The following is a 12,440-nucleotide window of genomic DNA, read 5'->3' as shown; positions in this document are numbered from 1 at the left end:
GCCTCATTAATTTGTCACTAGTTACTGTTGGCTAGACTTCACCGGCATTAAAGATAATTTCAGAATTCCACAAGGTTAAGGAAATGTTTCCTAGATACCAACCACAGAGATCTGTCTGGTTCGTAGAAGCTCTCAGCAAACATGTATTGAGTGAATCAAGAATCTCAAGTGTTTAGAGTTGATCGTGTCCGATACACTTTATGTTCATTTATGCATATTAACCTTTCAGCTTGGTGTGTGTCTGACTACTCATCTTCTTACTATTTCTCGAGTTCCCTGATTTAAGACGTTATATAATGCCTGACACTGTAAGAACTCAATATTTTTAAATGAATTACTGCATTGACTGGAGAAGTATAAATAGTGATACACTTTTATAGAGGAAGTCCAGGAAATGCTATTTCTTGGTCAACTTATAATAAAATCTTAAGGTATGCTTTGTAGCAAAGAAAGAAAATGTATGACTTTTACATTTTTTTTTGAGTAAACTTTTTTTCTTTGTTTCAAATTTCTTTATTAATATTATGGTTTTTAAAAATCTCATTGGACAAGCAATAAAAAGAAATGGTGCCTAGAAATCGCCAACATATGGGATTTGCATACATTCACCTTTAGGGTGTAATTCCTTTACACTTAGATGAATGAAAAAACTGATGGAAATAAAGTATTTCACCAGGGTATTAAATCACCATTAAAAATTACAGTTGTTAATTCTGCTTATCTTATCTAAATCCAAGTTTTAAACCACTGAGGTTATTAATTCAAAATCTGCCTGTATATTATTCCACTCTTTTTGTGCCTCTCTTTTCTCTATTTTCTCTTCTTTTTATTTCACTAGATTAAATTGTATCACATGAAACCTATATTCTTTCCTTTCTATTCTAAAGCTTTCTTAAAATATTGCATGCTACGAAAGGTTTATTTCGATGGCACTGTTTATCATTAGTTTTTTTTTTTAACATTTTATCAAACGCTTCCTGAAAATCTCAGCATAGAGTGGTAGGTTTACATTCTCTTTGTAGAGCTACTTTACCTGCGTAGGTTGTGCTTGCTCTTCGGTAGCTGCAGTTTGCCCACAGGTTCACTGGATGTGCCGGGGCTGAGGTGCAGCATCAGGCTTGTCTGCCTGTTGTGTTGTTGTCCAACATCTGAGACATCACGTTCGCCTTCAGGTGGCAGAGTTTGACGTTAGTCTTTGGTTATGGTTACCGGCTGGTTTGTGTTAATAACATTGATTCTATCTGCATTTTTCAAAGTCAGTGATCACTCAGTCCTTGTGCCTTTTTTTTTTTTTTAAATATTTTATTGATTTTTTACAGAGAAGAAGGGAGAGTGATAGAGAGCCAGAAACATCGATGAGAGAGATCGATCAGCTGCCTCCTGCACGCTCCCCACTGGGGACGTGCCCGCAACCAAGGTACATGCCCTTGACCGGAATCGAACCTGGGACCCTTCAGTCCGCAGGCCGACGCTCTATCCACTGAGCCAAACCGGTCTGGCAGTCCTTGTGCCTTTAATCCACATCAGTTCCTCCGACCAGGGCACCATCATCCAAGAGCCTCGTCCACCCGCTGTCTTCAAGGCCTCTGCTCGCTCCTCCTCCTTCCGCATCTCCCGGGTCACTGGCTGCTGCCTCCAGGGCAGCTCTTCGGTCCCTGGCAGACCTGCTGATCTCCTCACCCCTGACTTCGGGGGCCTTACTGATTTTTTACAGAGAGGAAGGGAGAGGGATAGAGTTAGAAACATTGAAGAGAGAGAAACATCGGTCACCTGCCTCCTGCACACCCCCCACTGGGGATGTGCCCGCAACCAAGGTACATGCCCTTGACCTGAATTGAACCTGGGACCCTTCAGTCCACAAGCTGGCTCTCTATCCACTGAGCCACACCGGTAAGGGCGAGTATGAACTTGTTTATGCTGCACGACTTGTGCCTGACTATCAGCCTCCCTGTTGGAGATGCACTTTTCTGAGTCCTGGGAAGATGGGCTTTGGTGTACTTCAGCTTACTCCTGCAGCTCTACTCACAACCATTGCTGTCGTCATTCTCCTGCCACTCTGAGGGGCCTAAGTGTTCATCTGGCTTTCTCAGTCCAGAAACTGGCATGGCTGCCTCGCCATGGAGAAGCCCATCTCTGCGCTGGTGCAGAAGGGCCGTGGGGTCGCCTTCTGATCCATGCAGATGAGGCATGTTGGGGGCATGTGCAGTGGGCGTCAGTGATGTAGGTCAGAACCCTGGCAGGGCATTCAGCTGGGGCTCATGAAAGGACTGCTTTTTAGGTCATAGACACACCTTGTTCAGGAGGAATGTACTAGGATGGGACAGTGTATTTAGGTGACATGGACGGGTAGGTAGAAGGCAAGGATAATTAGAAGACAGAAACAGTTCTTCAGTTTCATTGAAATGATTGACTCACAGGTAAACTTACGGTGTACAACTTGATGATTCATACACCTGTGTATTGAGAAATGATTACCCCAATAAGGTTAGTTAACACCCCATCCCCTCCCATAAGTACCTCTTTTGCGGGTGATAACTTTTAAGATCTGCTCTGTTACCAACTGTCAAGTATGTAATGCAGCAGTCACCCTGCTGTACCTGAATTAGGGCTTCAGAACTTACTTATCTTACGGCCAGAAGACTGTGCCCTGTGACCAACCGCACCTACCCCCCCACCCTGGCCCCGTGCGCCACCCATTCGGTCTTCCTCCCTCCCTGTGGAATACCTGACAACCAGTGCCTCTCTCTCTCTCTCTCTCTCTCTCTCTCTCTCTCTCTCTCTCTCTCTCTCTCTCTCACTTTCTCGCGCTCTCGCTTTGCTTCCCCAGGATGTTGTATGCTTGGGATTTGATGGTGCGCAGCCTTTTCAGACTGCCCTCGGCACTGTGCATTTTGGAGTGGCTCATCCTTTCAAGGCTGGGCAGCTACTGGCTTTTAATGCTGAATCCCATCTAACGCCGTGGATGGGCCACGGCGTGTGCGCCTGCTGTTGCAGGGCACCTTGGACTTGCTGTTTGGGTGAAGGGTCATGAGTAGAGCTGCTGTCAACAGTCACAGGCAGGCTTTGGTTCGGACACACGTCGTCGTGTCAGTTAGGTGACCCCTCGTAGTGAGCCCCGGATCACGTGGTGAGACTGTGCTGAGCTTTAGAAGACATTGCCAGGAAGGCTTCCAAGCGACCGCCGCTTTGCATTCTTACCAGCAGCGAGTGGAGATCCTTGTTACGCGGCAGCCTCACCACCAGCTGGTCCTCGGTGACTGTGACTGCAGCCATTCTACTAGGGGTGTAGTGAAATCTCACTTCTCATTTCACCGTCCCTTCATTGACAGTTGAGCATCTTTTCATGTGCTTATTTGCCATTCATTTATCTTCTTTGGTGAAGTATCTATGTAGATACTGGATTTGCTTTTAATTGGTTCATTTTTCTTGTTGAGTTTGAAGCATTCTTTGTCTATTTTGTCAGATGTGTAATTTTGGAATTTGACAAATAAGACTTGAATAATAATCCCTAACATGAAATGAGATGACAAGGAGGGATGAGTCAATATGGCTCTTTATTTTCTGCCCGGGTTTCTGAGAAAAGGGATAGAAACAGGAAAAGGAAAGTGGGAGTTAAAAGCACTTTGGGAAGAAATAGGGAGGATAAGGATCATGGAGTTTTGAGTCAAGAGGGAGCTTGTGGTGGTGGAAGAACATCCAAGGACTAGAGATCGCACGTACGGGCAGACTCCTGGTTTAGCTCTCTCTGCCATCACCATTGCTCATTGAAGAGAAAGCAGAAGGCACACACACAGGCGGTTAGGATGAGAACTGGAAAGTTGGGTCACAAGAGTGACGGGAGGAAGCATAAAGAAGGAATCAAGCATCAGCTCCCCGCTGTGTTGTGGAGGAGATGCTCCAAAAGCATGCACTGTGCATTGTCTGTCTTCCTGAAGGTCAAGTCAGAGGTCATCTCCCCTAACACCCTGTTTCTTTTGTGTCTGGGACGGCAACTTGCTCGTCAGGGAAGCTCTCTCTTTAATGAGCCAGATGTGTCACCCTTTGTGGAATTTCTTAAGTAGAATTTTATAGCATTGGGGCTCTTGCAGGGTGAGCACAGGTTCTCATTGGAAAAATCTATTACCAATATTCAGCCTCTGTCTCTAAATCTATGTTTCCATAGCTCTCCCTTTATTTCCCGCTCTCTCTATAAGTCTGTTGTTTTAGTCACCTAAGTACTGATTTCACTGAAAGAAGTCACCTGTATTCTCAGTAACACTGTCCTGTTGTGGAGCCGTCAGAGTTGTGACTTCCGTCCCCTGCAGTCACACCCGGAAATCCTGTGCCTCGTCTGGTGGGAAGCACCAGCCTGTTCGCTGGGGTCAGACAGGTTTACTTTTTTCTTTTTTTAAATATAATTTAATTAATTTCAGAGAGGAAGGGAGAGGGGGGGGGGGGAGAGAGAGAGAGAGAGAGAGAGAGAGAGAGAGAGAGAGAGAGAAATATCAATGATGGGGGAGAATCATTGATTGGCTGCCTTCTGCACACCCCAAACTGGGGATCGAGCCCACAACCTGGGCATGTGCCCTTGACCGGAATTGAACCCAGGACCCTTCAGTTCTCAGGACAATGCTCTATCCACTGATCCAAACTGGCTAGGGCTACGTTTTTCTTTACAAAGTAGAATCTGTCTATTGTCCTTTTCACCCACCCAGCCCTAAGGCTGGCAGTTCTGTTGACTGATTACAGTGAGGTGCAGTAGAAGCAGCTGCCGGTCCTGAGTGATAATTGTGGGGAACCTGTTTGGATTTGGAGTTAACAGGGTGGCGTAGCAACAGAAGCACCAAATGCAAAGCGTGATTCTCTGTATTCAGTGTGAAAACACGTGGGAGTGCTTTGAAAATCCTGGGTGGGTTAAGGGGCAGCTGTCATCAGACGAGGAAATTATTTCAGTGAAATAGACGACGGACGTAGAATATCGGTGAACACATTTCACGATGACTCTGCACGGACAGATTCAGTGACCCAAGCAAGGGTCGAATTTGTCTTGTAAACAATCCATGATAAGAATGTGCTCATGAACCATGTCCGGGACCTGACATGTGCCAGTGGCACGTTCTCCCGTTTGGTGCTGTCACAGAGCGTCCTTTACGGGGGTATTAAACCCAGGGTGGCTGTGCACACACCACACACGAGTACTCTGTAGGGCGTGACTGCACAGCTGGGACACGGCCTCAGTTCAAGTGGAACGTTGCCAGGGACCGTCGGAACACAGCTGTTTTGTGATGTAATGTTTATAGTTTTAAATCACTGAGGTTCTAACTTCTTTTTCTGTTTTCTATGGTGGTAACATATATAACAGGAAACTGCCATTTTTGCCATTTCCAGTGTGCCCTTCAGGGGCATTGATTGTACTCCCGGTGTGCAGTCATCACTCTGTCTACTTCCAGAACATGCCTTCCCTCAAAGGAGAAACTGTACCCATTAAGCAACACTTCCCCATCCTCCCCTTCCCAAGCCCGGACTCCTCAATGCCTCATCTCCGTGCATCTGCCCCTCGGCATGTCGTGTGGATGGAAATGCAGGGTGAATGTCTGTCCTTCGGACTGGCCTATTTGACTTGTTTTTAAGGCTTCTTCATGGGGTACATGTGTCAGAACATCTTCCCTTTTTATGCTGGATATTACTCCATTGTATGCATACATATCTTTATATTCTTGTATTTATCATATTTTAAATCAGTATTATTATATCTTTTATGTATATGAAGATGTCATATGGGTTAATTTTATTCTTTTCAATTCCTTTACAGGTTTGACAGATGAAAAAGTGAAGGCATATCTTTCTCTTCACCCTCAGATATTAGATGAATTTGTATCTGAAAGTGTTAGTACAGAGACGGTAGAGAAATGGCTGAGGAGGAAGAACAACAAAGCAGAAGGTGAGATCTCATTCAGACTGAATGTGGATTACTTCCCACTTTATAGTGGCAAAGGACAAGCATTTAGTAGACGCTGGAAAGGAAACATGGGGTAGACAGACAGTAGCTTGTCAGCTTTGTGATCGTTTTATTCTGCTTAAAGAGATAACTTGACGTTAGAGTGAGGGGGACTAGACAGAAAAGAAAGATCCTTGACTAAAAAATATCTTGACAGGTAATTCTTGAAAATTTATTTAGATGTGTTCACATTGAAAAATGCAATGTTAGACTTGGTTTTATTTAATGATGATTATTAATGATTCTAAAAAATTATTTGTATTGCACAGCTATATTTATGTTAATATATTTTACCAAAAGAAGTCTTCACGCAGTTTTTACCTGGGCACAGTAGGAAAACTGATGACTTGGCATTAGATTGTCACTCAGATCCGTCCACGGAAGAAGCAGCTCTGATGAAAAAAGACTTGGGCTCAGGAGGGATGTGAAGTCCATTTCCTGCCAGATGGAATGCACATATTAATATGAGGATCTGAGTAATGTCATATAATTTTGGTTTTATATAAATTGCATTTGGCCAAATATTCATTTCTAAGAATATTGTTTCAGAGTGGAAATTAATTTTAAATATGATTTTAAATAAACGAAGACCTTTTATATTAAAAACACCAAAATAAATACTGTTCTTCTGGGAATGTGTTTAGTGTAGCAAAGCGCTATATTTCACGCTGAAGGATCATTGTTGAGAAGCTGTGCTGTTAGGCGGGTGCTGCGAGCATGTGCTCAGCACTGATGCTCCTGGCTCTGGTTTTGAAGTTTCTGCATTTGATACTCAAGAGAGGGATTGATGGAACTCAGATGATCTAAAAACTATGGGCAGCGGAGATTAAACATGGCGGCAGAGTAAGCGGATGTGCACGGACATGCTCCCGGGAACAAGCTGGTATTACAGCTAAAACACAGAAAAACTTTCTAAATATCACTGGAAAACTCGCAGGAGAGAACCCTGATACCTGAAGACTGGAAGTGGAGACCGCATAGAGACTGACTTATGTCTCTATAAGAGAAAGAAAGAAAAAGTTCTGCAATAAAAAATAAAAATAAAAATTATGAGCACCAGTGCTATGTTTTATGGCCAATACTTTTTATTATAATTCTATGTCTATTCAGTAGCAGACCACGTAGCTATTGGTATATTTATAAATGTCAAATAATTAATAATAAAAATATTGGTGCTTTCAGCTGCCTTAAATATGTTTCATCCAATACATGAAGTTACTTTTTCTTTTTTTACTCAAAGAATGTTATGTATTTTTTGCCTGTCCATCATTCTAGAAATAAGATTTAATATTCATTCAAATATTTCATGCTTGGAAGGAGTGAGATTTCAATTATGCTCCTAAATTGCAGACTAAATAGCGTTTGTTCTGCTTTGTATGCGACAGTTGTTTTCTATGCACATGTGTGCGTTGTAGGCGATTCAGTGACCGGGGCATGAATCAGTTTGCAATGTTAGATGGTTTTAGCGAACAGGACGCTGATGAGTGGGGCAGTGACTATAAGTACACATCACAAGGAAGGAAAAAACAGGTCGTCGAAATGGTTTACTTGGAACTTCATTTGGTGCTCTCTCTCCTTTCCCTGAAAAACCTTCTCTCAGATACAGAAACTACACTTTCACTTAAATAGAACTTTCATATCATTTTTCTTTGTAATACAAAACCAGAAAATGTGTCAAATGTCTTGATCTGAACTAAAAGCAAACGAGTTCACCATCTATCCCTTAAAAGCTTCCTGGAGATTTAACATTGGCCTGGATTATTTAACCAAAGGTTGGATAATAATTTCTAGAAACATTTATTTGAGTGGTGACTATAGCAGGAATGTGACCAGGTTCTCCTCATTGCTCTGGCTTGCCATTTAGTGTGTCAACAAATAGATATTTATTGAATACCTGGGTATGTAATTGTGGAATAAGCAATATATAAACTTAATCCCATCAAGGTCATTTTCTTATAGGGAAGACAGATGATAATAAGATTATTTCATATTTGTTGACTGTGTATTTGAAAATATCTAGCAAGTAGAAATTTTTAAAAATTTTTATTTTTATTGATATCAGAGAGGAAGGGAGAAGGGAAGAGAGATAGAAACATCAATGATGAGAATCATGGATTGGCTGCTGCTTGCACGCCCCCACACTGGGGGTTGAGCCCACAACCCGGGCATGTGCCCTGACCGGGAACCTAATTCTGACCTCCTGGTTCCTAGGTGGACCCTCAGCCACTGAGCCATGCTAGTCAGGTACTTGCAGATGTCTTAACACAGTAGCTCAGTCTTTTAAAACCAAAGCAAAAACGGTCTCTCCCGTGTTGGTGAAATATCAGGAGTAACGTTTTGCTGGAAGCTTTCATAGAACCTGGTGGCATCTTTCCGAGTGGAGTAGGTAACTGTTCCTCTTGGCTGTGGCACGTGGTAGAACATGAGTGTTTGTCGGGAGAAGGGCACGTTGAGTGAACGAGACTCAGGAGGGGGAGCCCCCGTGCTAAACTGGTGCCTTCGGAGAGAGGATCCCCAGTGACTCATGCAGCCCAGGCAGCCAGCAGAGGGGCCCAGGAAGGGCTGCCCCCCCACCTCACACCTCCACCAGGAGGCGACAGTGATGAAAGGAAGGGTCTGCCTTCAGGAAATTATAAATGTTTTTGCAATCGATCTCAGGCTCAGGGTTTTAAAAGCCCAGGGTCCTTAGATCCATCATAGTCAAAACTCCGCATTTGAGAGTGTATCTGATGCTTTTCGTTTAGAGAGTTCGTCTAAAACAGATCAGCAACCATATATTCACTTCCCTAATTCAATATGTATGAGAATTACTTGAGGTGGGCTTGTTAATAATACTTCTCCCAGCCTTACCATTTCAGTAGGAAAATATTTTTTATTGGATTCCAGTGATGTATTTTTGTCATTTCATTTGTGCTCTCTATTTACTCTCAATAATTTGCTCTGCTCCCATAATTTGTGGATTGAATAAAGCCGTGATTTTTAGAAGACAGTGTTTCTAGCAATATTATAACGTTTGGTAAATATATTTGGGATCAGACAGCTCTACATTGAAATGTGGGGCCCACCTCTGAATCCTTAGCAGAATGTGGCTGCGCGTATCACTGGTGTGTGCCTTGTGCTGCTGAGTGATATTTATCCATTTCTCTGCTGAAGCACATTCAGTTGCTTCCAGCTTCAGAGAATTCTGAGTGACATTCGTGCTGTCTTAAGTCACACCCTAGAATGAGAAATGCTGGCGTTAATTGCTTTTACTGGAGTACTTTTATGTGTTGACCAACTTACCTCATGTTTTTGTCTCTGGTGAGATTTGAATTTCACTCTGATAGAGGTCTGTGGTCTTCTGAGTCTGTCTGAAACTGGTGTTAATACGTGTGAAAAGTGCCCCTATGTCATAGTTATCCTACTTCGCTTCCATTTCATAGAGAGAGATTTTGTGTACTAGCTTTTAAATTTTAAGAAGGAATCATTTAATCCCTTTTAGTAACAGAGCTCTCCATGCATTGGCTGCATCTCTAATATCTTTTGCAGTGTTGGACATAATGGGCCACATTAAATCTCACTTAATGAATAAAAGATTGAACGAGTGAATAAATAATTTAAAAGCATTCATGTCTATTATGAGATTAATTTTGACACAGGGTTGATAGCAAGATGAAGTTGTATTTCTTAGCACATTATGTTAAAATATAGGCTTTATATTAATTGGAAACTATAGTCTTTAGACTAATTTATTTATTGCTTACCACAGAAAATGAGCCGTTCTTTGGTACCTAAGGATATATTCTCTAAAGGTAGCTGTAATTTTATTCTGCTATGGCCTTGTTGCCTTGTTGCTGTTGAACATGGTAAAGGGACTAATTATGTATGGAATCTAAAGAGAAATACTCTATTACCATGATTATTTTAAATGTTATTTTCAGTTGCTAGAGAGGCTCCCCTGCGGATTTTATCTGATAAATGATGGAGGTGCCTGCGGCCCATTACAGCGTTGCCTTCCAGTCCCTGACTGGGCTGTGCCTTCACTGTTTCCTGCCACCCCTTCCACGGACACTCTGTGGACTTTGTTGCACAGTCTTTCATCTCCGTGGCTAATTCCTAGGTGCTGTATTATTTTTGAAGCTACTGTAAATGGAATTTTTTAGTTTCCTTTTTGAATTGTTTGTTGTTAGTGTATAAAAATGCATCTGGTTTTTGTGTGCTCGCTCTTTTATCTTGCTACTTGTTGAATACGTTCACTTTATTGAATTCTAAGTGTTTTTTTGTGTGTGTGATTGTGTGAAATCTTCAGGTTTTTACCTGTGAGATCGTAACACTACAAACAGAGATCATTTTACTACTCCTTTCAGATTTGGATGCCTTTTGTTTATTGTTCTTGCCTAATTACTCTGACTAGAACTTCTGTGCTCTGTGCTGAGTGGAAGTGTTGCAAGTGGGCATCCTGGCCTTTTTCCTGGTGGCTGCACAGGCCTGCAGAGCGCAGTGTAAACAAGAGGCTGCCCCGTGCGGGCCTGGGCGGACCGCACACCCTCTGTGTGAGAGCCGGTGGCCTGGGCTGGGACACTCAGAGCCAGTGGCTTCCAGTGGGGTCTGGGCCAGCTTGTTCTTGTGCTCTGTTGGCCACACAGTCTGTTCTTGCCATGTAGCCGGCCCCGCCCCGACGTCACCGTGCTCGGGCGCGGCCGGTGTTCGCGGAGGCTGTGCTGTGTAGAGCTTTGCGAATGTCACACACCCCTTTCTGTGCGCATATCTGAATAAGCCACAGTGCAGCCATGTTGGCAGTACAGCCATTGATAGGGGATGGTGAAGTGCCAAGCAAGTCGGGTCATGTCAGGTCTCTCCAAAGGTCATGGGTACATCTAGCTCTGTAGTTACTATGTTTAACACTTACTTTACAGATTGTAAGACCCAGATTCTTAGACTACATCCAAGGAAGCGTTGCAGTGAAGCCTTCTGTTTGTGGAATGGCCCTGCGCCTCGCTCTAATTGTGTTTTCCCTTCCTCTCCCTCCCCCAGATGAGCCGGCGCCTAAGGAAGTCAGCAGGGTAAGTGCGGGGAGCCTCACTTCTTCCACCACCGCAGGGAAAGGCATGCTTCTGTTGCTTCCTCAGAGCGCTCCGTGCTGAAGGGTCAGGTGGCTGAGGACAAGGGATCAGAGAGCTGTGTGCCGCGGGAGCCGGGAGTGACAGAATTTTATTTTCCAAGCTCACCCTGGCTGGTGCTAGGAGAAGGGGCCAAGGGGAGTGTGCTGGAGCTCAGGGAAGCTGCTGTTAAGAGCCTGCTTCTCAGTGATTTTTCAGAAGACCCGGTGTGGCTTGTGCTGGGGACAGCGCAGATGGCTGCCACCTTCTCCCAGGCCCCACCTACCTGCCGTGTCCCTGGTCCCTGGATGGAGCCCAGGGCCTGGACTTGCCGTGGGACGGCCCTGACTGCAGTGGCCGTGAAGGTGGTGGAGTGGGGGTGGGACTGGGTGGCAGCCGCATTGAGGCAGAGGCCTGACGGTGGTACTCGGTTCCCCCAGGTGGTGCGTGAGGCTGGCTTTTCTTATGGTGCCTCGCTCACTTGGCAGACTTGGACCATTTTCACTGATGAAGTTGCTGGCAGCATTCTATGTAAAACTTGAGAAGCACAGCTGCGATTTGTGACATTTGGTATAAATAAGCATGCATGGGGTCTCTGCTAATTCTAAGTAGCTCATAGCAGTTTTACTTTGTCCTGTTTTACCGTAGACTATATTAAACCATGCTGTGTAAGAGCATATAACGCCGTACAGAGAATGTTTTATGAATGAAGGGATTTTTATTCTATTCTATTTAATTGTGCCGTGTGTGTTTTTATTAAAGTACCAGGATACGAACATGCAGGGGGTCGTGTACGAACTGAACAGCTACATCGAGCAGCGGCTGGACACGGGCGGGGACAACCAGCTGCTGCTGTACGAGCTGAGCAGCATCATCAGGACAGGTGAGCCCGCGGTGCGGGCGGGGATGGAGGACGGAGGGTGGCCGCTCAGCGCTGCTGGCGGAGAAGGGCACAGCCATGGCTGCTGCGGGGCGGAGGGCGGAGGACGGAGGGCGGCCGCTCAGCGCTGCTGGCGGAGAAGGGCACAGCCATGGCTGCTGCGGGGCAGGGACGGAGGGTGGAGGACGGAGGGCGGCCGCTCACCGCTGCCTGCGGAGAAGGGCACAGCCATGGCTGCTGCGGGGCGGAGGGCGCCATGGGCTTCCTTCCACTCGTGGGCTACGTTTGAAGTGAAAATACTTTATTCTGAAACTGTCCGAATTCCAAAACCAGCATCTGCCTGAAGTTTAATGGAATGTACTGTGCCTTCCTATTCAAACCTGGCTTTCTTTGTATCGTTTTATTGAACTAAGTCACATTTATACAAGAAGTCATTAATTTTAAGGAAGAAGCAGCATTTTAAACTTATTTGGGCATGTGACAACTTTATATACTATTATGACCA

The 12,440-nt window shown here is 44.5% G+C and overlaps 1 protein-coding gene across 1 annotated transcript in view; it reads left to right on the top strand.

Moving 5' to 3' along the window:
* Positions 1-12,440, top strand: part of PDE10A (phosphodiesterase 10A) — a gene marked incomplete at its 5' end in the record, with an annotated part of 120,422 nt that overhangs the window by 62,721 nt on the left and 45,261 nt on the right. The window contains 3 exons of the mRNA XM_081094360.1: positions 5,792-5,920; positions 10,991-11,019; positions 11,818-11,938. Of these exons, the coding sequence (XP_080950486.1) occupies positions 5,792-5,920; positions 10,991-11,019; positions 11,818-11,938 (279 nt within the window). The remainder of the gene's footprint in view (positions 1-5,791; positions 5,921-10,990; positions 11,020-11,817; positions 11,939-12,440) is intronic.

The sequence above is a fragment of the Myotis nattereri genome (assembly GCF_964212035.1).
Source record: "Myotis nattereri genome assembly, chromosome: 6".
Taxonomy (NCBI): Eukaryota; Metazoa; Chordata; class Mammalia; order Chiroptera; family Vespertilionidae; genus Myotis; species Myotis nattereri.
This window is presented reverse-complemented; position numbering and strand designations above follow the sequence as displayed.